Below are 22060 nucleotides of genomic sequence, written 5' to 3'. Positions count from 1 at the left end.
TCTTCTGCAGTGACACTGGGTTTCTAATTTTTATATGTGTACATTTACCTTATGAACATTGTTGTACTTATTTATTAGATGCATTTGATCTATTTTCTGTTCACAACATACATAGGAAGATGGCAGACATCAACATTTTCTTCGTTAATCCACAGGGTGGGCCACCAATTTATTTGCCACTAAAAGATTGAGAATCATAACTACTTGACACAGGAGGAAGTGTGTTTCACAGGTGACACTGAGTGGAAGATATAAAGTCACTCAATTTGGCTAATAGTCATAGTAATGTCATATTTATTTTTGTGTTTTATTTAGAGTAATAAAAAAAAAACCTAAGCAAAGCAGAGCTACAAAAAATGGTTAAAAACTTTTGAAATGAGTCAATAATTATTATAGATTTTGCAAAAGTTCATATTGTTACTTTTATGCAAAATAAAGTATATATCATAACATCATTCCAGAAGTTTATTAAAAGCTTTGCCTTTTCCTGATCTTCCTCCATGTCTTATTCAGCACATTATTGACATGCATCATGACAGAGATGCACACCATTTTTTTTAATTTTATATATAAGCCTGGGCTTATTTACAATTAAATTTAATTAAATCAATTAAATCAATTTAAATCAATTTAATTTACAATTAAATCATTATATTGTTACATCTGACATCCTGATGACTTCAGGATGTCAAATCTGCAGACTGGTTCAAGACTAATGAGATGAGAAAATGTAGACACAAACAGGTCATTATGGTAAATTTAAAATTTAAGTTGATGTTTTTTGATTCCAGACTTTAACTCCACACCAAACTGTCCCTGTGCTAATGGACTTAATGTACAGAAAAGAGACAGAATGATGAAAGGAACTCAGAAAAAATTATAGAAAATTAGAAAACAATGGAGACATACCCGTTTAAACTGAATATAGTTAAGTTATGGATGAGTTTGTAGACAAACTGTTGGACAAGAGAGTGAACCGTTATTCCTGTTATTTTCTGGAAAATAAAATTGTTTATCTTGTCCTCTGTGCCTACAGATCTTATTGTGAAGCTGGCAAAGGAGAAGTTTGGAGCCATTCAAACAGAATATCAAAAGGTGAGTGAGTGAAAGAGAAGGAAATAACCATGTGTTCATCTGGATGTTAAACATCTTATGGAAACTGTAAACCAATACAAAAAAAATATTCCTCTGGGATACTCTGTGATCCAACATTCAGTTAAAGTGTAAAAAGTCTCATATTGCCATATTGAAGCAGGACAGATAAGGACTGCTCTCAGGGTTTAATATTGATTAATGATAGTAATACTCCAATGCACAACACAACTTTTTTTCTGGTAAATACCCAGCAACATTTGGTTTTCACTATGTGTTTTGTTACAATATGCAACAGTGTTTTTGCATGCCTGCTTTGATTTCATTTTCTATTGGTCGTTTTCATCTCATGTTTATGTTTTGTGGCTTTGCTCTTTCTCTGATGCTGCATTCCCGTGTCTTCTGCATGTCCTCTTCATCTCGTCTGGCTTCCCCCAGCCAGAGAACATAGTGCTGACCCTGCAGGTAAAGTCCACACTCTGGACTTCCAGTCCAACCCATATTTAGTCAAACTATGCTTCTGTAAGTCACCAGTGTGGCACAATTACAGCTGAAAAAGGCATCTTAACTTGTTCAGAACTCAATTCCATACAATTATTTGATGAATTACAGAAGCATCAGTGATTAGTTGTGTAGCCCTGTGACTTCCATGCTACCATCCCATTTTCTTCCAACCACATCCTTCAGTTTGTCATATTCTTCTCTTTTAAAAGCATGTCCTCAAAGGAGAAATGCTTTTTAGATCACAGAAAGAACAACAGTGCTTATTCATAACATGGTAATTCAGAGTTTTGATTTGTCTTTTCCTTTTACCTGATTGTTGGTTTCCGTTTTGAATTGGTTGCATGTTGACAGTACTGAAATGAGGACCTTTTGCTCCCTTTTAGTTATGGCATAGTTGGTGTTTTGTTGTAATAAGTGTAATGTAACATAATCCAGTATTTTAACATTATCAGTTTGAGCACATTTACAGTACAAGCCACTCATAGTGAATATGTGCAAAAGGCCTCATAATAAGTTAATATTTTATTGGATTTGAAAAATTAACTGAATCATTTTCTTTAAAATAAGTCAACAGAGACTTGTTGATTTCTGCACAAATACAAATTTGCCTGAAAATGGAGTATTACTGTCCCTCAGTAGTGAAATTGAGGTTTACCAGCAGCAAATTGACAGATAAATGGAGGCAATAAAATAAAAACAAAAAATAAGAAGGTAAGATGAAAGTAAAATAAGAAGTCTGATCAGCCTCCATGGACTCCTATTTTTTTTTTTTTACCCTTAAATACTATATTGTATGAAGTTCTTTACTGACTTCTGACTGATTTATATGCAAGATGAACTGAGATCATTCAAATCCTCTCCCTTTACCTTTCATCTCCATGGAGGATAAATTAAGGTAACATTTTGGTTATAAAATAAAAGTAAAATGAAGACTAATAAGGACTTTGAGTCGCAAGAAGGGTGCAGTAAAAAAGGATTTATTTGATTCCTGACCTTGGTCCATTGATCCGGTGCTTTTGCCCATAACGACAAATCAAGCTGAAATAGAAAAAAAAGATGCTAAAACAAACGTTTTCCCCATTAGTGGACTGGTGCATCTCAAATAATGACTTAAAGTTATTGAATTTAGAGTCACATTAGGCAGGTTATTAGCAGGTCTAATGGTTGCTGCTGGCACTAAAGTTAATCAAACTTACATCATAAGACATGTTGCCACCCCATCATCCCCTTTGTTCTTATTAGAAGGGCGTCTTTTTCTTTTGGGCACTTGCCAAGACAAAACTGGAGTCCAGAAATAGTCTAAGCTGCAGGCACTCTAAGAGATTTGGTGGAAAGACAAACATATATATATATACATGGCTGACCTTTTTTGTGAGGATTCACCCAATAATAAGCAGTGCCCAGAAGCATAATGACAGTGAGGACATTTAAAATTCTACAATGTCCCCAACAGCAGGTTGACTTTGGGGCTTTTAAATGACTCATGTACATTTAAACTCACTTACGCCTCATGCCTTTTTCTCCTTCTCTTCCTACCAACATTAATACTGTCCAATTTATTTTTTGCAAGATTTAATGATGCAATCCTCCACACTGTTATAACTTCAGATCAGAAAAAAAAACATAATCAGACCTTTAATACCAGCAATTACTTTTTAATGCAGGCTTTTAAAAAGTTCTTTTGCATAAATATTTCCTGAAGAACAGATGAATATTTCTGAGCCAAGTTCAGAAGCTGTTTAAGATTAGTGCAGATCAGAGAGGAAGACCTGTTCAGCTATTCGGGACCAGTGAGAGTCATACTCTGATGTTTTCATGCAAGACAGGGAAAAACCAAGATACTAAAGTTACATTTACTAGGAGGGATTTCTACCAGCCTTTAAAGTTTTGTCAAATTCCAAATCCTTTGATGAATGCAGGTTTCATAGGCCTGACTCCTGTGGAAATTCAGATAAAACGAGGCAGAAGATATACACAGGGCATTTCAGCAGCAGCAGTTTAGTCAACCTGAATATTTATGGCATTCAGATGGATCCTGGGATTACTGAGCCTTTGTGTGGAGAGATATGTCTGTTTCCTAGGTGACCACATAAAGACAGGACAGAGTCCTACACATATAGATTATAATACATTGTTCTTCCCCTACTGTGGAATAAAATTAATACTAAGGATTAGGTGTTTTCTGGTTTTAAAATGTAGACTACTATTAAAAAAGTTATTTCAAAATCATTTATCTTCTGTCATTTTGATTAAATTAGATTTTTAGTGACATCATAGAAATTTTCCTATTCTGTGACATAGGAGATAAACTTTGATAACAGCTTAATAAGAGTCTAATATCTTCAGGCTAATACATTTTGTTCAAATCAGCTATGCGTTTGATAAAAAGCTCATTCTATCTAAATACAAACCTTTTTATATATATTTAAGTTTCTATCTCGGCCTCAAAACTGCAGATTTAATGCTTTTAACAAATTCATAACATTTCATTGATGAAAAATAAATACAGAAATTTTTCACTCATAGACAATAATTACAGGTTTTTCATGGGCTCTTGATTTCTGCTGTGTATAATAATGTTATTATTCAATTGAACCTTTCTCAGTTGAATCTCAGTGAAACAGGTAATCATCTCAGTTCTGGGTGGATTTGTCTTGTTTCAAAAAAAAGTAGAGCCTGTTTTTGTAATTCAGGTTCAGTCCAAAGAGCTCCTTCACAATGTTTTCTTGCTTTAGAACCGATTCCTCTTGAGTCAAGTTTTTCATCAGAAATGCAGCCTTCATTACACTGGGAAAAACAAAACTGAGGCTAACTCAGATAGGTCGGATTCCTTCGACTGTTATGCTGCTATTCTTCTGGTCTCTATTGTTTGAAATATGCAGACTCCCATAGTGCTTTCTAGTAGAGAAACACTGACCACGCTTTTCTAGTTAACCCTGATTTCCATGTTTCTCTGATACATGAGTTGCCAGTTCTGCTTATTTTCAGGACTATAATTCATAGAAGGACAATAGGACAATAAAGAGAAAAACGTGTCCTTCAGATTCTTTGATCACTGTTTTGAATATCTACATGTGATGCATTGTGTTCTTTGTTTATCTACATGTCTGTTGGACAGGAGGAGTTTTTACAGCCCTGGGATCTTCCAGATATTTTTAGATTTGTTGCTCTCTTTATCCTTGGCCTCCTTGTGTGTCCTTCCTTCTCCTCTGTTTTGCCTTCATTAATCTTTTCTTTCTTCGATTCTTCCCTTCCAAACTCTCCCAACCCAACACGTTATTTTAATCCCCTTTCACCCGTGATTCCCCATCTAATTTTATTTCCATATTTATACCCCCTTCTCTTTTCTTTTATGATAATTCTCATAATTTTCCCTCTCATTCTTCTTCCACTGACCGCAGGCCATCTACTATGAGATAGGCTTCCTCATATGTGCAGCGGTGGGCCTGCTCTTCGCCATCCTCATGCCCATTGTGGGGCTCTTCTTCTGCATGTGCCGCTGCTGCGACAACTGCGGTGGTGAGATGCACCAACGCCAGAGGAAGAACGCGGACTGCCAGCGCGGCCTGCTGGGAACGTTGCTCTTCTCCACCTCGTTGGTCATCACGTGAGTGTGGCAGATGCAGAAATTACAGAAATATGATCATAAAAATGCATATCATTTTTAAAGAAATATTTGAATGCATGCTCGCCTGATTACAGGCAACACCCCCGCTCTCTTCAGCAGCTTTGTACTCATAATTATGTTTATGCATAGATACTAGAGACACACTCCTCCTCTGGTCAAACACTCAGTCATCAGCCTTCACCATCCCCCATGTTGTTTGCTAAATATAGTAAAGTCTTACTGTAGATTCTGTGTGGCAGCACCCTTCATCCTTGTGTTCAGTCTAAGCCAGGGTCTCATCGTCCTGCATGGGATTCTTCCAGAGAGCGCTATGATGTCAATAAATATTTATAATCCCAGATAAAACCACAGGATGCCTTAAGATGTCAAATTCATTCATGTGTCTTACAATTTCATCTTTTTGTTTCTGTTGAGATTTTGCTTTATGCTTTATACCCACAGCAGATCCCTTCATCTTATGCTCTGACATTTTTAATGTTGAAAAAACTAAATTTTGAAATTGCAGTGTTTCTGTTAAATAAGAAATTAAATTAAAATCACACATGAATAAGCTTGTTTAAAAAACAAGTTACTAAAAATCATGCCAGCTCAACGTTTTAAGCTCACAAACACATTGGAAAAATAAATCCAATATGTTGGTCTTTTCATTACTTTTTTTTTTTTTTTTTGCCAAAAACACAACTGTCACCAGATCTACCTTTTTGTTTTAGCATTTGTACCTCAGTAGCATTCATTGACCAATAGTGCAGTTTCATAATTATGAGTATTACATACTCATAATTAAGCCATGGTGTTAGCACTCATCTTCTGTCAGCCGTTAGAGGAGACATTGGTGACTTATTCAGGCGTTGGAGCGACAAGCCCCTTATACTTGGAAGCGGCTACATATACAGTGTTTTGTGGGAATTGTAGTCTGTGATTTTACATTTCCAGTTTTGGACTCAACACATTTGAATGACACACAGCCTTTTATGAACTTTACAATGCTGTGAGAGCTTTAGTGGAGCCACCTGCACATTGTCGGAAAAAAAAACCCAAACTAACTAAACAAAACCATCCTCCTGCTACCACTTCCTGTCTTCTTCTTTGTTGTTTTTGGCAGTAGTAACCCTCAGAGCAACGGTCGAGTTTCTCAGTGAGCCTCATTCAATGTGCAAAGCCCAGGCTAATATTTTTATAATCTTTTAATCAAACTCAGCATGGAAGGCATTCGTTGGAACTTTGCACAATCAAAGGGTTTCTGAATTTAAAGAAGTAATAAAGTAATTTTTAGCACAATTTAGACACTTTTTTGAATAGAAATGTATTTGCAAACATCAAACGGCTTCACTACAAGTTAGGATCACTTCATTAACATTCCTTCTCATTATTTTTCTGCTCATATAAAAAGTGGGCAAACTCCATCAGTACAGCGTGAAACCTGTTGCTTAGGAGATACTTTTTGAGCAGATCTGACTTGAAACACTCAAAACTCCAGGTTTGCAAACATTTATCTCTTGCAAATAGCTTCATGGCTCTTCTTTTCTTTTTTTTTTATTTGATTTTCTTTTCAGTCTCGGTAGCAGCATGAAATTTTTAGTCTAGCGGCTTACAGAGAGCTCTATTTGCTGCTTGTGCTCAAGTGAAGGGATCCAGGAGTGTGCTTAATTTGATGTTCTCTGGCTTTCTGTCTTCATGTTATAAGAAATTCCACAGCAATAACCCAGCAGCCCAGACAGAGGAGTCTGCGAGCTGCTTTTCTGCTCTTATTAAATCTCCCAAGCTACAAGGGAGAGATGCAGCAGAAGCTCTAATGAAGCAATTACAAGCTGAGCTAGAGGCGCGGAGCCCAGGAACTGACTGCTTTTTACTGTCACCAGAAAGCTGACAGCCAGGCTCACAGGAGAGCAGTGGTGACATTTATTTCCCAAGAAGTGTTCAAACCAGATTAAGGGGAAGACAGCAGCCAGGTGAGGTTGGGAACATAAAAAGGCAAAAAGTAATCGTTGGAACACAACAAAATTGACTTCATACTTTGTTTTGTATCGTTAAATGTGATGCAAAAATACTTATTTTTGAAGTTTTTTTAAAACTCTTTCCAGATATTCCTACTAACTGTGAAATACAGTGCATATCACTGCTTAGTTTATTTAAATTAATTTATTCACTGAAAAGACAAGTTACTGAAAAATATATCCCTGATTACACTGATGTTTAAGAGCCAGAAGGTTTGGGTTCCTGTATAAAACAAATCTGTTTACTGAAGTTCTTTGTTGCTAATCTTTACTAAAAAATCTATTTGTTGGTGCTTGAGAATCTAAAGGTCAGTGGGTTTGTTTTATGGCTTTCACTTATACCTCTGTTGACTATTGATTCAGGTTGTAGGAATGCAATATTACTTTGTTCTGTAGGAAGGTCCATCCCGATTTACACTTCACCAGAACCATTTCACAGTTCAGTTCACAGAGATTAAAAATACATTTCTGTAGATCACCATATGAAACACTAAACTAAGGCAGTAGCACCACAATAAACCAATTTTTCATCAGAAATAGTTTCTTGTTGTTATGTAACTTCATCTCTTATTCTTTTTTTACCTATATTGCATCTTAGAGAACAAGAACTAAAGCTCTGCTTATTCATTAATTTTTAGGTTTCTCTTTAAAAATATGTACAAATCTGAAACCCTGAACCAATAGTAAATGGCCTCTTTACATTTTTGTCTGTAATTTTGCTTTACTTTCAAAGCACTGAAAGACTGATTATCTGCTCCTAGGAAGCATTATCTGGCAAATAAATAAATAAATTAGAATTTATTTTGGCTTTTAAACACACCTCTGACCCCAGAAAAGCAATATGAGCACGAGAGCAGCAGAAACATCTTCTGTTTGTCATCATCCATCACACTAAATAACTAATTAAACTCAGATTTGCAGCGAATAGAAGCGATTGATATAGCAATAATGAGCATGCATCTTTAGCTTCATTAGATCCTGGCTGTTGTGGATTTAAACATATCTTCTGTCTAAACATTCATTGCCCTCGTCTTTTAATATTTCAACCTCAAATTGAAATATTTCAATTGAGAAGGGATTATTTTTAATGTTTTCCCTGATATTTATGTACACGGATCATCATTAGTAAACATATTATGCAGAAAAATGTGGAAATGTTCTTCACATATCACATCTGTGCTCTCATGCATGTTCATTATACTGATATGACATGTTGCATTTTGTCTGCCAGCTACGCTAAAGCCACACCATGCATTATTTAAAGAACAGCAGGAGCTATTTGAGTCTGTCCTAATCAACTCTGATTCAACATGACCCATGCATGGATTTATAGTAAGAAAACTAAGATCCTTCCTTTTCTTGCAGCTGAGTGGAGGAGCCCTGCTGATTCTGTTACCCAGCATGCACTTCAATAATCTACTTCAGTTACTGGGTGTCCGACAGTATTAACATAAAAGGTCCAAAAATTACAAGCTTAGTAATTCATGCTTATTATGCTAATCAGATGGGTTCTAATTAAAGATAGTGCAGATACTTTGAACCGAGTATCGACCTAAAATCCCAGGCAGAGTTTAGTGTGGTAAAACTTGTCCTCAGCTGGAACGGGCCTTCCAGTGATCCAAAACGAGAGAACAAAAGGCTTCCACACTGAAATCTGTCCTCATATTAAAGGTTTAGCTTTTCCAACATTTCCAGGGTGAGATTATGCTGCTGCAATGAGAGATGAATATAATTTAAGACTTGCTACATCTTCATCAGGAGTTCTGATAAGTGTGAAGGACGTTGTATGCACTATTGTACATCCTGCTGGCATAAACAAACCTCTAAAAACATTAATTTTCAGTTTTATACATATAAAAGTCCAGAAAACTAAACCAAAACACAAACAGATTTCTTTTTATTATGTTCCAATAAGTTGACAGAACACATTTTATTTTGACATAAAACATAAACAATCTTAGAGTTAGTTTGTTACAGATTGCATTATACCTGTTATGACACCATTTACAATACGGTGAGATTTTCTCAAACAACATTTAAGTAAATATGGATGCCTTAAAGCTACTTGTGTATGTTTATATTAATGCTTAATTACAGTATGAAGCCTTACGTTGAGAGAAATGTACAGAAGTATCTTGCTTCAAGTCTCTAATGGCAGTATATTGGATTGATACTACCCCCCACATTACTAGTGTGCATAATCAGGAATATTTCATTGAGCAGAATACTTTTAATATTTTAAGTGTTATTTCCACCATAAGTAGTGTAGTTATGTGAAACAGTACTGTGGAGATGTGACCTGGAGCTTCATAAGGTCCATGGTATAAGAACAGGCTGAGCAAAATGTCACACAGTCGGTGTTATTGACCCAGAAAGTTTTACTTTTATTATTAAAATTGTATGGGAGAATATTGCTGCAATGCAATCAGCATGCAACAAATGCTCGTTCTTTCTTTTTTCTTTCATAGATTTTATTTTGCCCCTTTGCACCCAAATTGTAATGTCTTTATGTTCAAAGTTGCTCCATCAATGAATTCAACTGAACACCAGTGAAAATAGCGTAACAAATTAGTCTTTGTAATGCATTTCTACAATTTTCTTTTTTCAAGACTTAAAATCTTTGCTTTGTTATTTTATCAGCTTCTTGTGCTTATTTTCTGTTAGAACAGATTTGTTATTGAATGTGTTTTCATGGTCTCTGTAGTGCCTCATGACTTATTTGCGTTTCCATTAACAAACTACAAGTTTTTCTCCCACTGCTTCCACCTTCAACACACAATGGCAGCTTGACACAAATCATTCCTCAGCTAATTAACAAGAGAGGCCATCCTAAGAATGAATCCTCAAATTTATCTTCTTAATGCAAGACATCCCTATTAATCAATTTCTAATTTTCACAAATCTGTTTTATCCATGAAAACCACTTTATCTTTGCACAGTTTATTTTATAGTGTGTATAAAACAATTTAACATGCAATTTTAAGCATGTTCCACTGTGAGACTGACTGAGGTGCACAGGCATGCGTAGGCATTCTTGCAGAGTTTTGGTTAAAAGTAGAGATTATATAGCACATTGTTCCTTGAGAGAGAAAAGAAAAGAAAAGGGAAAGCTGTATGGTTCTGGGATGTGCTTTACATCTTAGAGTTGCTGCATTTCTGCAAAGCTAGGATCCTCTCCTGCCCCAAAAACAAGATTTCTAATAGAGCTTGATCAGTTTTGACTCTGAAATAAAAGAAGAACTCCAAGGATTTCTCTTAGGTTAAGAAACATCCTTATATATATATAAAAAAAAAACATAGAAAAGTTAATTTTAACAACTGAGGAATAAGCATTTATGTTAAGAAACTAGAAACTAAACTGTTAAACTAGTTGAAGGAATAGTAGTCTTCTGTAGTGAGACTTCTCTCCTGCTACTCATAGATGTGAAGACGTTTAACTACTGAAATTAAGATGTATGAATAAATGAATGAAATATTTTTTTCCAACTTAAGACTTATAAATATTAATAGAAGAAAAAAGAATATTAGTTGATTCAGACAGAGCCACTTAAATCATAACTGTTTTAAGATTTTATGAGTTTTCTTGTCAGAAACCAACTTGTTTTTTCTTCATTCTCAACATTACAGTTGTAATTGACTCCAGATTAAAGAGCAGTGAATAAATGTCAGGGGATGCAACCAAATCTCGAACGCATTAATTCAGTAGATATCAGATATCTACTGGGAAACTGGGATGTTGAATTTTACTTTTAATCGACGCCATTGAATGCAGATGAAGATTTGTTTTGGATAATATTTTTGTTTCTTGCTCCAGATGTTGAGTGAAATATGACAACAATAAATTTGTTTTTTAGGCCCCAATGAACTGAACTTTGCTATTCTATATTGCTATGATAATGTTTGTTCTTTGTCTTTAAACCACGACATAAACTGTTCACAGCCTCAATCCACAGAACCCATACCGTAATCCTTTAGTCATTTATGAAAGTAAAATGGTCAAATATTATCAAATCCAGTTCAGTTTACCCAAGATATAAAGTATATCCTCTCAGGTTAACTGATACAATTGCTTTAGAAGCATTTTTGTGGTTTTCCTCCAGTTTAAAATTATCCTGAACTCCAAGGATTTCTCTTAGGTTAAGTAATTTGGTTATTATGTCATCTCCTCTGGACTGTTGTCAAGGAATTTATAGTTTTCAGACAAAAACATGCATAGAGCACTGATGATGAAAAGGGCAAGAGAGCCAAACAACAGGAAAGGCCTTGGCGCGTGAGAGCTAATCTGTTCATTGCCTAGTAACAGTTTTATAAGGAAACTGTGGTTGTAACAGGGTGCAGGATGCAGACACTGACCTGATGAACTGTGAGGAGAAAAAAAGAAAAACACTGTGAAAAATGAATAACTAGTTGCATAAATGGCATAACAAAAAAAGTGAATAAAATAATCACTTATCCCTAATGCCTCAAATTAAACATATTATCTTGATAATTATTTTTGTTTTAATTTCATAATAAACACTCACTATATGAGGAATTGGATCATTTTTGTTGTCCTGCTCTTTATAGGGTAAGAATAACAAGCCTATGTTTTCTGGTTAATTAGTCAGGGTATCTGCTCAGGCATCCAGAAAGTTGTGTGCTGATTAAGTATACTGTTTGTCACACATATTGCTTGCCGGTATTAAAGTCTTATTAAAAAGACTGTGATGTGCATAATTTTCTCTATAGTATTTGTTAGGCACTTCTCAGCAGACACAGAAGATAGGATGTGTCAGTATACTTTGCTTTGATTCCAAAATGTTTAACTCAGCACATATTTGTCCCACATTCCCTAATCTGTCTGTTTCCATGCAGAATACCTAGATAACATTAACAAAAACAGAAAATAAATAAAGATGTGCCAAAAATAAAGTAGTGTCCTAATTTCATACTTATTGGATTGTCACAGCACAATCCCAGACTTTTTCCCCTCATGTGAAGGTGACAGTTTCACTTTACCGTAGCGTTTCAGACTGAAGCTGATGTCTTTTTGAGAGACAGGAGGAGTGAGGTCCAGTTCCAGCAGAGTGAAACAAGGGGACGGCTGAAAGGCGACTGCCTCGGCCTTGCAGCCACAGTCATGCTGAATGCAGCCATTGTTGGTTTGCAAAAGCTATGGAGCCACTAGACCATGTAACACACACTTCCCAGCCCCCAGTAGTGGCCTAGATTCTGCAGCACCGCACTGGACTGATGCTCTTCTTCATCTGCTGTTCTGAGGCTCCCACCCTTAGGGAAGAGTTTCATGTGTCATTTGGCTTTTCCTCAAACAAGAATTAAAGCCCTTTTCCAGAGTTGTTAGAGGTAATTCCCTTTCCCGCTGTGTTTGAATTTTCCCCTCTGGTCAAAACAAGGCAAAAAGAAAAAAAAGCCACACAGACGTGCAACCATTTGCCAAAGTTAAATGCAGCGAACAAACTTAGAACACAACATGCTAGTGGCTCACCCTAATATTTTTAAACCAAAGAAGGAAGAATGCATGAAACCAGATTAATGGAAAATGAGTTGATGTTATGAATAATAATGTGATTTTATTACAGGAGAGTTTTTTAACATCAGAGCAACAAATATCATTGGAACCTTTATAAGATAAACTAGAGAAAAACAACACATGGTTTTCAAAAGTGTGGCATGCATTGAATTCATACCCTATTTTCTGAAACACACAAAAACCTAATTTAATAATTTAGAAGTCACATAATTACTAAAGATAGTCCAGCTGTTGGGAATTTAATCCCAATCTTAAATATGTCTGTTATATAAAGGCCTTAGAGATTTGTTAAAAACTTTAGCGAACAAACAGCATCATGAAGGAGCACAGCAGACAGGTCAGAAAGGAAGATGTGGAAACATTTAGGGCAGGATTAGAATAAAAAAACAACATTCCAACATCTTACAGAGGACCGTTCAATCCATCTCACAGAAATGGAAAGGGTGTAGCACAACTGGACATGGAGGTCCAGCTAAACTAACTGTCTTATGAGGATGGCCTTAATCAGAGAAGCAAGAGATAACTTTGGAGGTGCAGCAGATAGCTACTGCTCAGGTGTGTGTTTCTCCAATCTGAGCACTTTTAGAGTGATGTTACTGCATGTTTCACATGTAATTCTCTTTACTACTTTACACAACTCTATTAAAAAAAAACCAAGTCTCTTTGACTTTCATGGAATCATTCCATAATATTTTTGTAATAAATGATACAGTTAGAAAAAGCCCCCTATTATAATAGGTAACACATCCAATATTGAAGTGAAGTCTCAGGTGCTGCTTTGCTAATGTCTATAAAATTTCTGTATCTTGGTTGAAATTGAACATTTGGCCCCAATTTAATCTGTCTGTTTGTATTTTCTAAATAAATGAGGAACACAAATCAGCAGTAGAAAAGCTGAATTTGCATGCTGTGAATATTAAATTGCTTGCCTGTTGCTTCGCTGTAGTGTTCACATCCCATTGGGTAGAAACAAGCAGAAAATTTGAGATACACAAAGGAAAGGAGAATGCTCTTGGATAAGAACATCCTTACTTATCTTAACCTTCATAAAACAGATTGTTCTTTAAATCTTTAAAGAAAGTTTTCAAAGAGAAACTTTTAACACTTTAGGTTAGAAAAAGTACAACTCAGCCGTTTAAAGATTTTTATGTTTTTCCTATTAGTGTAGATATAAATAAATATAAATCAAATTAAAACATACATATCTATATTGTAGTGTGGCAGACAAGACTCTCCACAGCTTCTTGCTAAGTGCTTTGCTTTTCGCTCAAAGACTCTTTGTTCAGCACCAGATTCCAGTGACCTTGCTGGACACCAGGGAGACAGAGTGAGCGAGAGACAAAGAAAAGCAGAAGGAGGTGGGCTGAAAGGGAGACAGAGGGAACAGAGTTCAGATTCTACACAAGAGAAATATGAGTTTAATATTTAGTCTGATGTTAACATATACAGTATATTGAGTAATGTGTGCATTTAGAAAGACCCAATGTGACATGTTATGGGCAAGCAAGAAAGTTTGATTTCAAAAATTTAGCAAAAACCTAAATTATATCAAATTTATGAAACTGTATGTTTACAATAGAGAAAAGAAAAAACAAAAGAGAGAGAAGGCTGAACAAAAGGTTTGTGGTTGAAGTTGACAGTTTTGATCTTTCCCTGGTAAATTATCATTCCTGTGTCTCACTCTACTCATTTGGCTAATTCACAAGTTTCAACCTATTCAGTAACATACTTTGTGAAGCCCTACCTTTGTCAAATCAAGTCAATTTTAGTGGTGGGACTCAATTAAAAATGTTAATCAAGTTAATTGGAGGGTCTTATTAGCAACTAATTGCATTTTGATCAAAAACCATAAATCGATATAGTAAGCAACATTCTCAATTCAAAATCCATTTTGTTGATTAACTATTGAATAAATAAATGTGAGCTCAACAACAGAGATATGTATTATTTTTATCCTTATGTCCAAGTTATTCAACCATCACATTGGTGCAAAGAGATATCAAATGTATTCAGCTGTCGGGTATTTTAGAAACCCCTAATCATTCATGAAACTTCTACAAAAAAATAGTTCTTTAGAAATTTGGATTATTGCTGATATTAGAGTTGGGCACATGCACTTCTTGCTCTTTGATTGTTGCTGATATTTTGACTAAGATCTTATGTTAGGCTTGAATGGTTTGCTGATGTAGGCTAACTACTTTTAGCACAACTTTAACACAACTAGTCTTTTCTAGCATCTCATCAGATTGTTCTTTGAACCATATATTGAGCCAAGAGAAGCGACCTTGTCGTCAGCTGTGTGTCAGATTTATGGGTGTACCAGAAACGGGCGAACGCAAAGGTCACGTTCTGAATGTTTATATGAAAAAAAAAAACACAATCATTTGCTTTGAAATTATTTATGTTTTAAAATTTATGTAATAACATAATTGAAATTAATGTGTTAATCTCCTGGCACTAATAATTTTGTGTACATTTTCAAATTGAAAAGTAGAAAAATGAATTATAATAACTTCATAGTTGTCTTGCTACTATTCTGTAGAAAAGCGCTTGTACACATGTAGGAGAGTCAGAAGAAATTGGAAACAGTATATCTCATCATGCCCTGTCTAAACAGACATTACTGCCCCTAATGTGGAAAATGTCTTCAGTTTAATGTCACATCAGATTTTATTCAGGATAAAGACTGTGAGTAATGCAGCTGCTACTCAGAACACTGTAAGAATAAACTACACACACCATCTTCACTGCATCACATATGTACAAGTTGCTTTTGTACTTATGCTGAACAACAGATACACACACACACCTACACACGCACACGCACACACACACACACACACACACACATCTCCACTGCTTTTTTATTCAATGAGTCACAACAACCTGATTCATTTCTATTGATCTAAACCATCCCAGTTGCCTCTGAGTCAGTCCCTTTGTTATTTCTCTCAGCAAGTCATCTTACATCATTCATAAAGCTGCTTATTCTACTGAGGCATTTCCATGAAAGAGGTTCTCTGTGCAGTACAATCCCACTTTATGAATTCTGACCTCTTTAGAACCATCTTTTCTGAAGCCTGATCACCCCTGGAGCTACAGCCATGCTCACAGGAACCGCCAAACAGATTTACAGTATAGCGGGGATAGTGGTGAGGTGCTTTCAGCTGGGATGGAAATGAGTTATAGAAACAGCCTAATATTATGGGCTAGCTCCCTTCATGTTCCTCGAGCTAATTAAGTCTTGTGAGCTATTCAGGTTTGTGTGAAGCATACAAGAGACTTCCTTTAATGACCCGCTTTATGTATTTTTGTTTTTTCATTAAATTTAGATTTGTTTACATCCCGAAGACCTGAGATTAAATGTTTGTAAACAAACTACAATCATCGGTTTTTGTTGTTATTAATATTGAATTTATATAATAATATTACAGTTCTACAGGTACCTTAATGTAAAAGTAAAAGTGGGAAAGACTGACCCCTGCTGCTGCTGACATGCCATCATCCCATTCTGCAGAACCCGCTGCTTTTAAGATGGGAATGCCTGGCTTTGAGACAGCAATATCATCATATTTGTGTCTGTCAATTGTTTACAGGATTGGAGTTCTGTGTGCGTATGCAGCCAACCAGAACCTGAGCTCTCAGGTGAAGAACATACGCCGACTGGTTAACAGCAACATGAGGGACCTGCACACCTTTGCTAATGACACACCAATGGTGAGACAAAATAAAAACACAGCATTAATCCTCAGTTGATAATGGTTTTGTAGCAAAGTGCTTCCATGAGTGTGGGGAGATTCACATGCTACATGAGCATGTTACATCTATATTTAATTATTCTTGACTTAAGGCTAGATTAAAATGAGATACCCAGAATTACAATGATTTCAGTCTGAAGGTTGGTATTGACTTGAATTTCCCAATTATTTTTTGATGATATTCTACTGTTGAGATGTATAATCTTTCAACTGTTGTGATCCAAACAATATCTCCAGTGTGGGGAATAAGATGTCAAAATATGATGAATATATTAACATTGTATTTCTGCAAAGTGACAATATTTAATTTTATGGGTTTAAATGTAACTTAAATGACAATGACAATGTTTTAAGCATTGAGTATTCAGCCTTTGTGTTATTGTTTCATTCTGTAGTTAAAGGGGGGAAATGCCTCTTTTGAGTTGGAAGGACAACAATTTATCATTTGAGTTTTTAGAGGATTTTTGGTGTTTTGAGAACATTTCATGTTCATTCTGTTATTTAATATTCTTACCTATAGAGTCTTATAAAACTCAGCTCATTTTTATTCAGAAACTAATGAACTAGTTTCTGTATGCTTCCATGTAAGCCTGTTTTGCTTTGTGTTTCCTGTTTGCAGCAAATTGATTACCTAATATCCCAATACGCCACCGTCAAGAACAAAGTCAACTATGACCTAGATAGTAAGTAGATCTTCTTCTTGCCTCTGATAGTGAATTAAGTGGGCATAAATGATTCACTCAGCTTTTTTTCTTGGTAATACATCTTGTTTACTTCCCTTTATCCATGACTTGTTTTTACAACTGATTAGCGACATATCTGGGTCTAAAAGCTCCAGCTGTGACTGTAATGAAGGCTTCCTTTGAGTATTCAGGTTTTTTCTGCATGCAGTTCTTTCCTGATGAAACCAATGAGAGGTTATCATGAAACTTTGCAGCCAGGCACAACAATGTTCCATTTTTGCCTTATAGATGTGTTGGTGTTTTCTTTCAGACATAGGTCCATTACTCGGGGGAAGGATACATGTACGGTTAGATAAAGAGGTCCATCCTGCTTTAAACCAAGTGCTCAATATGGCTGGAGGTACATGAACACACTTTTTTCTTCCTTTTATTTACTAACTTTCATTTTATAGCCTGCTGCTATCATCACATTGCATAACTTCATTGCTGTTTTATGAATTAAACTTACGGAGTAGACGTTTTTTTTTTAAGGCAAACACTTTTACAATATTCTTGTAAGCAAGTCTTTGACTTTTAATCATTATTACTTCTTTTTATTGTTTATATTGTTTATGTTCTTCATAAAGTGAAAATCCAGAGAGCCATCAAAGGTAACTCAGCGACTCCATGACTTACTGATGATCCAGTCGTTTTATCCCTAATGTTGTGACTTTTGATGCTGTTGTTGCTCCTACTATCTGATCCTTCTGGTTTTTTTTCCTGAAAATTTAAACCTCCTTGATCATCAAGTCACATCTTCATAGACATTCATAGACAATTATGACATTAAAATTGCACTATGCAACATTTGACAACAAATGTCTTTAAAAACAAATGGGACTAGGATAAGAAATGATAAGAAATATTTCGAGGGGTGACTTTGCTTTTTCCCATTTGGTATTGTTTACTTCCATTCTCACTTTTTTATTAAAGTGAGAATGGAATGGAAGAATTTTTTTTTTTCATTTATGTGGATGACAATGTTGCTGAGTGCAGTTTTAAGTCAATGGATCTCACTAAAAGTCAAAACTAACATCAACCTGCATCTGAACATCTCATCTGTGTTCCCTCATGGTGACATGTTTGTTTGAACCAGTCATAATTTCATTCTAACTAACCTGCAATGACAAAAAGAATATGACTAGTCTCCTAAAATATGCTGTGTTTTTCAAAAGTATCCAAATCCCTTAAACCAGGGGTGTCAAAGTCAAATGGACGGAGGGCCAAATAAAAAATTTAGCTGCAAGCCGAGGGCCGGACTGATCGAATGTTCATTGAGATTTTTTTAAATGACGCATTTGGTCTAGTGCAGCGGACCGGCCCAAGCCTTCGTAAATTTCCTGCGGACGTGCGCGTGTTGTGAGGATCGAACAGGTGCGCGTGTTGTGAGGATCGAACGGGGGGGGGGGGGGGTTGCTGCGGGCCGGTTCTAATAATAAATCAAGATCATCCCAGGGGCCGTAGAAAATCTTCTCGCGGGCCGGATGTGGCCCGCGGGCCTTGACTCTGACATATGTGCCTTAAACTTTTCCACATTTAGGCATGTCAGAATCCCAACTTCACTTTATGAATCATCCATGAATTATTTTCCTTTTCGTCTCCATTTTGTACTGCTTTGCTTTGGCCTGTCACAGAAATTCCCAATAAAATGCATTCACTTTGTGGTTTTGAGATGATGACATGTTTTGCTGCTTTGCAAAACTCTCAATTACAAAACAATGAGTTCCTCATTAACTGCATCATCAATAATAAAAAACAATTATTTACATCATTGCTGTTCCAGGAAAAACAAAAACGAGTTTTCACCTTGGTGTGAAGGAAGTTTACATGTTGTATTGAAGTCAGGCCTGTGATTTCTGAGTGTTAATGTTGTCCCTAAGTGAGTCTGAATGTGTGAAACAGAAGCTCACATGATATATTCTGGGGAGGTTTGTATGTACAGTACAGAACAAAAGTTTGGACACACAGCTGTGTCCAAACTTTTGGTCTGTACTGTATGTTAATGTTAAAACTAAAGTGTCATACATACAACTGAAAGACTGGTTAAAATATGTTGAAAAAAGACAATAAAGCATTGCTGCTAATAATTTCAGTGTGTTTTTGCAAATCATCCTGCATTTTACCAGGACAAATTATGAGATTTTCATAAATTATTTCTCTTTTTATGAGTCATTTTGTGGCAAGCCTATAAAAATCCTCATTAAATAAAAATTTTTATTTCATCCATAAACTATTATATGGAAGGGCTATAACGAACACTTCTATATTTATGTTTCAAGGGAACATAATAAACATTTTAGGTCTAATGCCTGGTTTTTCCATAACAGCAACCAAATCCTCTTCTTCACTTCATTTTTGTTCTGGTTCCTTTCAGCCATGAGGGAAACCAAGGAGGCCCTGGAGAACGTCAGTGTATCTCTGGTGGTCTTACAGGAAGGAGCCGGAAAACTTCATTTCAACCTGAGTCACGTCTGCGACAGCATCAACCGCACACTGGATGACTCCGGGTGTCATGACGAGGAATCGGACGCCACCACGGCCCAGCTTTGCCGCAGCATCCGCCAGTCCCTGTCCCAGCTGCAGATTAGTGCAAATTTCACCCGGGTACAAAATAAACTACTACACAATCTGAGAATATACAGTAATATGAGGTGAACAACAGTCTGAATGACTTTACTTTACTTTCAAATATAGTACTATAAAGACACTTTGCAATTGAACTCAACACAAACAAGCTCTTCTGGCTTTCATAATGTCTAATGTTATGTACTGACATTTCAAAGTCTAATGACTGTGGCTGCAGTCTAACTGCATGCAATTTTATAAAAGTTATTAAAGTCTCTTTCACATTTACCTTAGGTTGTGGGATGAATTACAAATTTAGTTGGAGAGGAAGCAACATTCTCTTCAAATTGTATCCTTAGTCAACTCATCAATTTCAACTCTCTACAGAAAATTGTGAGAGAAATCATTGAGAGAAAGGAGAACGTAGATTCTTGATGCCAAACAGTGCAATCTTCATTTTGCATCAGTGTTCATGTTTATTGATGTACTTTTTACTGATTTTTAGCTTCCGAATGTGAACCCTCAGCTGGAAAAGATGAAAAATGTAGTGAAAACAGATCTCAGCTCTGTCGTCCACAGGGTGAGTGTGAATAAATTAAAGGATTTTCCTCCACATTTTTATACTGGTTTTAACCGGCATCACTAGTATGTGTCTTTTTTAAAACTTTTAGTTTTTTATGGCATTATAAATTTTAAAAGCCTGATGTCTTCTCTTTTTCTCAGGGTTTTTCCTCTTTGAATGACACACCACACATTGTGATTGAACAGACAAGAAGCGTTGTCAACAGTACGTATCTAGTAAAAGCAAACCCAAAAACACACAACACAACTTCTTCAGAACATGTTGTTCTGCTGTGCACATTATGTTTTAATTGTGTCAATTAATGTCATAGTTTTGTATTTTTATTTGTTTTGTAAGTGTGCATGATGAGACAGATGCAACAAGTGAACATTTCAAAATCATATCTTTACACCAATGTCTGCTCTTTCATTTAAGCTTCATCTAAAGATCAGATCAATTATGAAACACAAGATTAATTCTAAATTAGTCAGTTCTTTTGTTGCCTTAGTAATAGCATTATTTCTAATGACTGATCTTTCATTTAGGTGTCCAGAATTTAGTGGACAGTGTCGGCAACAACATCAGCAGCTTCTCCAAAGCTTTCCCTTTGCAGACCTGCTTGTCTAACTTCACCATCTTCATCAGCCATGCACACGCCAAAATCGAAGACTACTATCCTGAAGTGGATAAAATGGACTTCTACAGGTAAAATGATATCTGGACAAGTGAACAATTTTCTTTGCATAAAGAACAGGAAAATGTTTTATAGTACAGGAAAAGTTAGGTCCTATTTTATGGGCCTCTAAAGTAGAAATGTATCATTATTTTGTACAAATAAAATATAATTATCACATTTCTGCATCAATGAGCAATTAGCAGAGGGAAACTCAAATTTATTCAAGATATATAGCATAAATTTAAATACGTATGTAGGCTCTTTCAGTAACTAAAAACACTAAAATATGATCAAGAAATAACTTGGTGTTATGTATGATTAACTGTGACAAACATACATTTACTTATATTATTCATTATTGACATTTTGATTATTTGTTATTAACCTCTGATAAGCTCAGACTGTTACTAACTCAAAAAATCTGTTCTGGGACTTGATGCTTCTACATGTTGTTTAGTTTCTGCTTGATGTTCACAGATGGATCGGCTGTATCGCTCTGTGCTGCATGGTGGTTCTGGTTTTGGCCTTTAACTATTTGGGCCTTCTGTGCGGCACCCTGGGATACGACAAGCATGCCTCACCGACGACACGAGGATGTATCTCCAATACAGGAGGAACACTGCTGATGGCGTAAGTCTAACATGTCCTAGTGAAACTCAGGTTTTATACCTTAAACAGTCCCGTCTTTTGGTTTCCAAACAGCTATTTTTTCTCAAGATTTTCAATTAATTTGATCTTAGTTCAGTTGCACTATGGTTAGCTGGAGAGAAAACATTGGAGATTCTCCATAACAATTCTAATATAAAAATATTCACTGTTAACATTGTGAACATAAATCAGAAATTCCCACCTGAATTTGTTTTTGTCCACAGCGGTGTTGGATTTAGCTTCATTTTCTCCTGGATGCTCATGGGAGTGTTGACCACCATCTTTCTGGCAGGAGGAAACATGGAGAAACTTCTTTGTGAGCCATTTCACACCAAAGAACTCTTCAAGGCAAGCGAAAAAAGCAAACAACAATTATTTCAA

At 35.8% G+C, this 22060-nt stretch overlaps 1 protein-coding gene across 12 annotated transcripts in view; it reads left to right on the top strand.

The window, feature by feature from the left end:
• prom1a (prominin 1a) overlaps positions 1 to 22060 on the top strand; it is a 61025-nt gene that overhangs the window by 22669 nt on the left and 16296 nt on the right. For 8 of the 12 annotated variants that reach the window (XR_006371599.1, XR_006371600.1, XR_006371601.1 and 5 more), the window contains exons 2-13: positions 1037 to 1095; positions 1531 to 1557; positions 4998 to 5203; positions 16345 to 16465; positions 17126 to 17189; positions 17500 to 17589; positions 19603 to 19832; positions 20299 to 20373; positions 20517 to 20580; positions 20901 to 21060; positions 21509 to 21661; positions 21904 to 22027. Coding sequence is in view for 9 of the 12 variants with exons in the window: in XM_044126510.1 (XP_043982445.1) it covers positions 1037 to 1095; positions 1531 to 1557; positions 4998 to 5203; positions 16345 to 16465; positions 17126 to 17189; positions 17500 to 17589; positions 19603 to 19832; positions 20299 to 20373; positions 20517 to 20580; positions 20901 to 21060; positions 21509 to 21661; positions 21904 to 22027 (1373 nt within the window). In the remaining 3 variants the exon portion in view is untranslated. The remainder of the gene's footprint in view (positions 1 to 1036; positions 1096 to 1530; positions 1558 to 4997; positions 5204 to 16344; positions 16466 to 17125; positions 17190 to 17499; positions 17590 to 19602; positions 19833 to 20298; positions 20374 to 20516; positions 20581 to 20900; positions 21061 to 21508; positions 21662 to 21903; positions 22028 to 22060) is intronic. The other 4 variants (XM_044126511.1, XM_044126516.1, XM_044126512.1 and 1 more) reach the window with 1 other exon arrangement.

The sequence above is a fragment of the Gambusia affinis genome, linkage group LG09, assembly GCF_019740435.1.
Source record: "Gambusia affinis linkage group LG09, SWU_Gaff_1.0, whole genome shotgun sequence".
NCBI classification, from domain to species: Eukaryota; Metazoa; Chordata; class Actinopteri; order Cyprinodontiformes; family Poeciliidae; genus Gambusia; species Gambusia affinis.
Note: the sequence above shows the minus strand (reverse complement) of the source record. Positions and strands in the feature narration are given on the sequence as shown.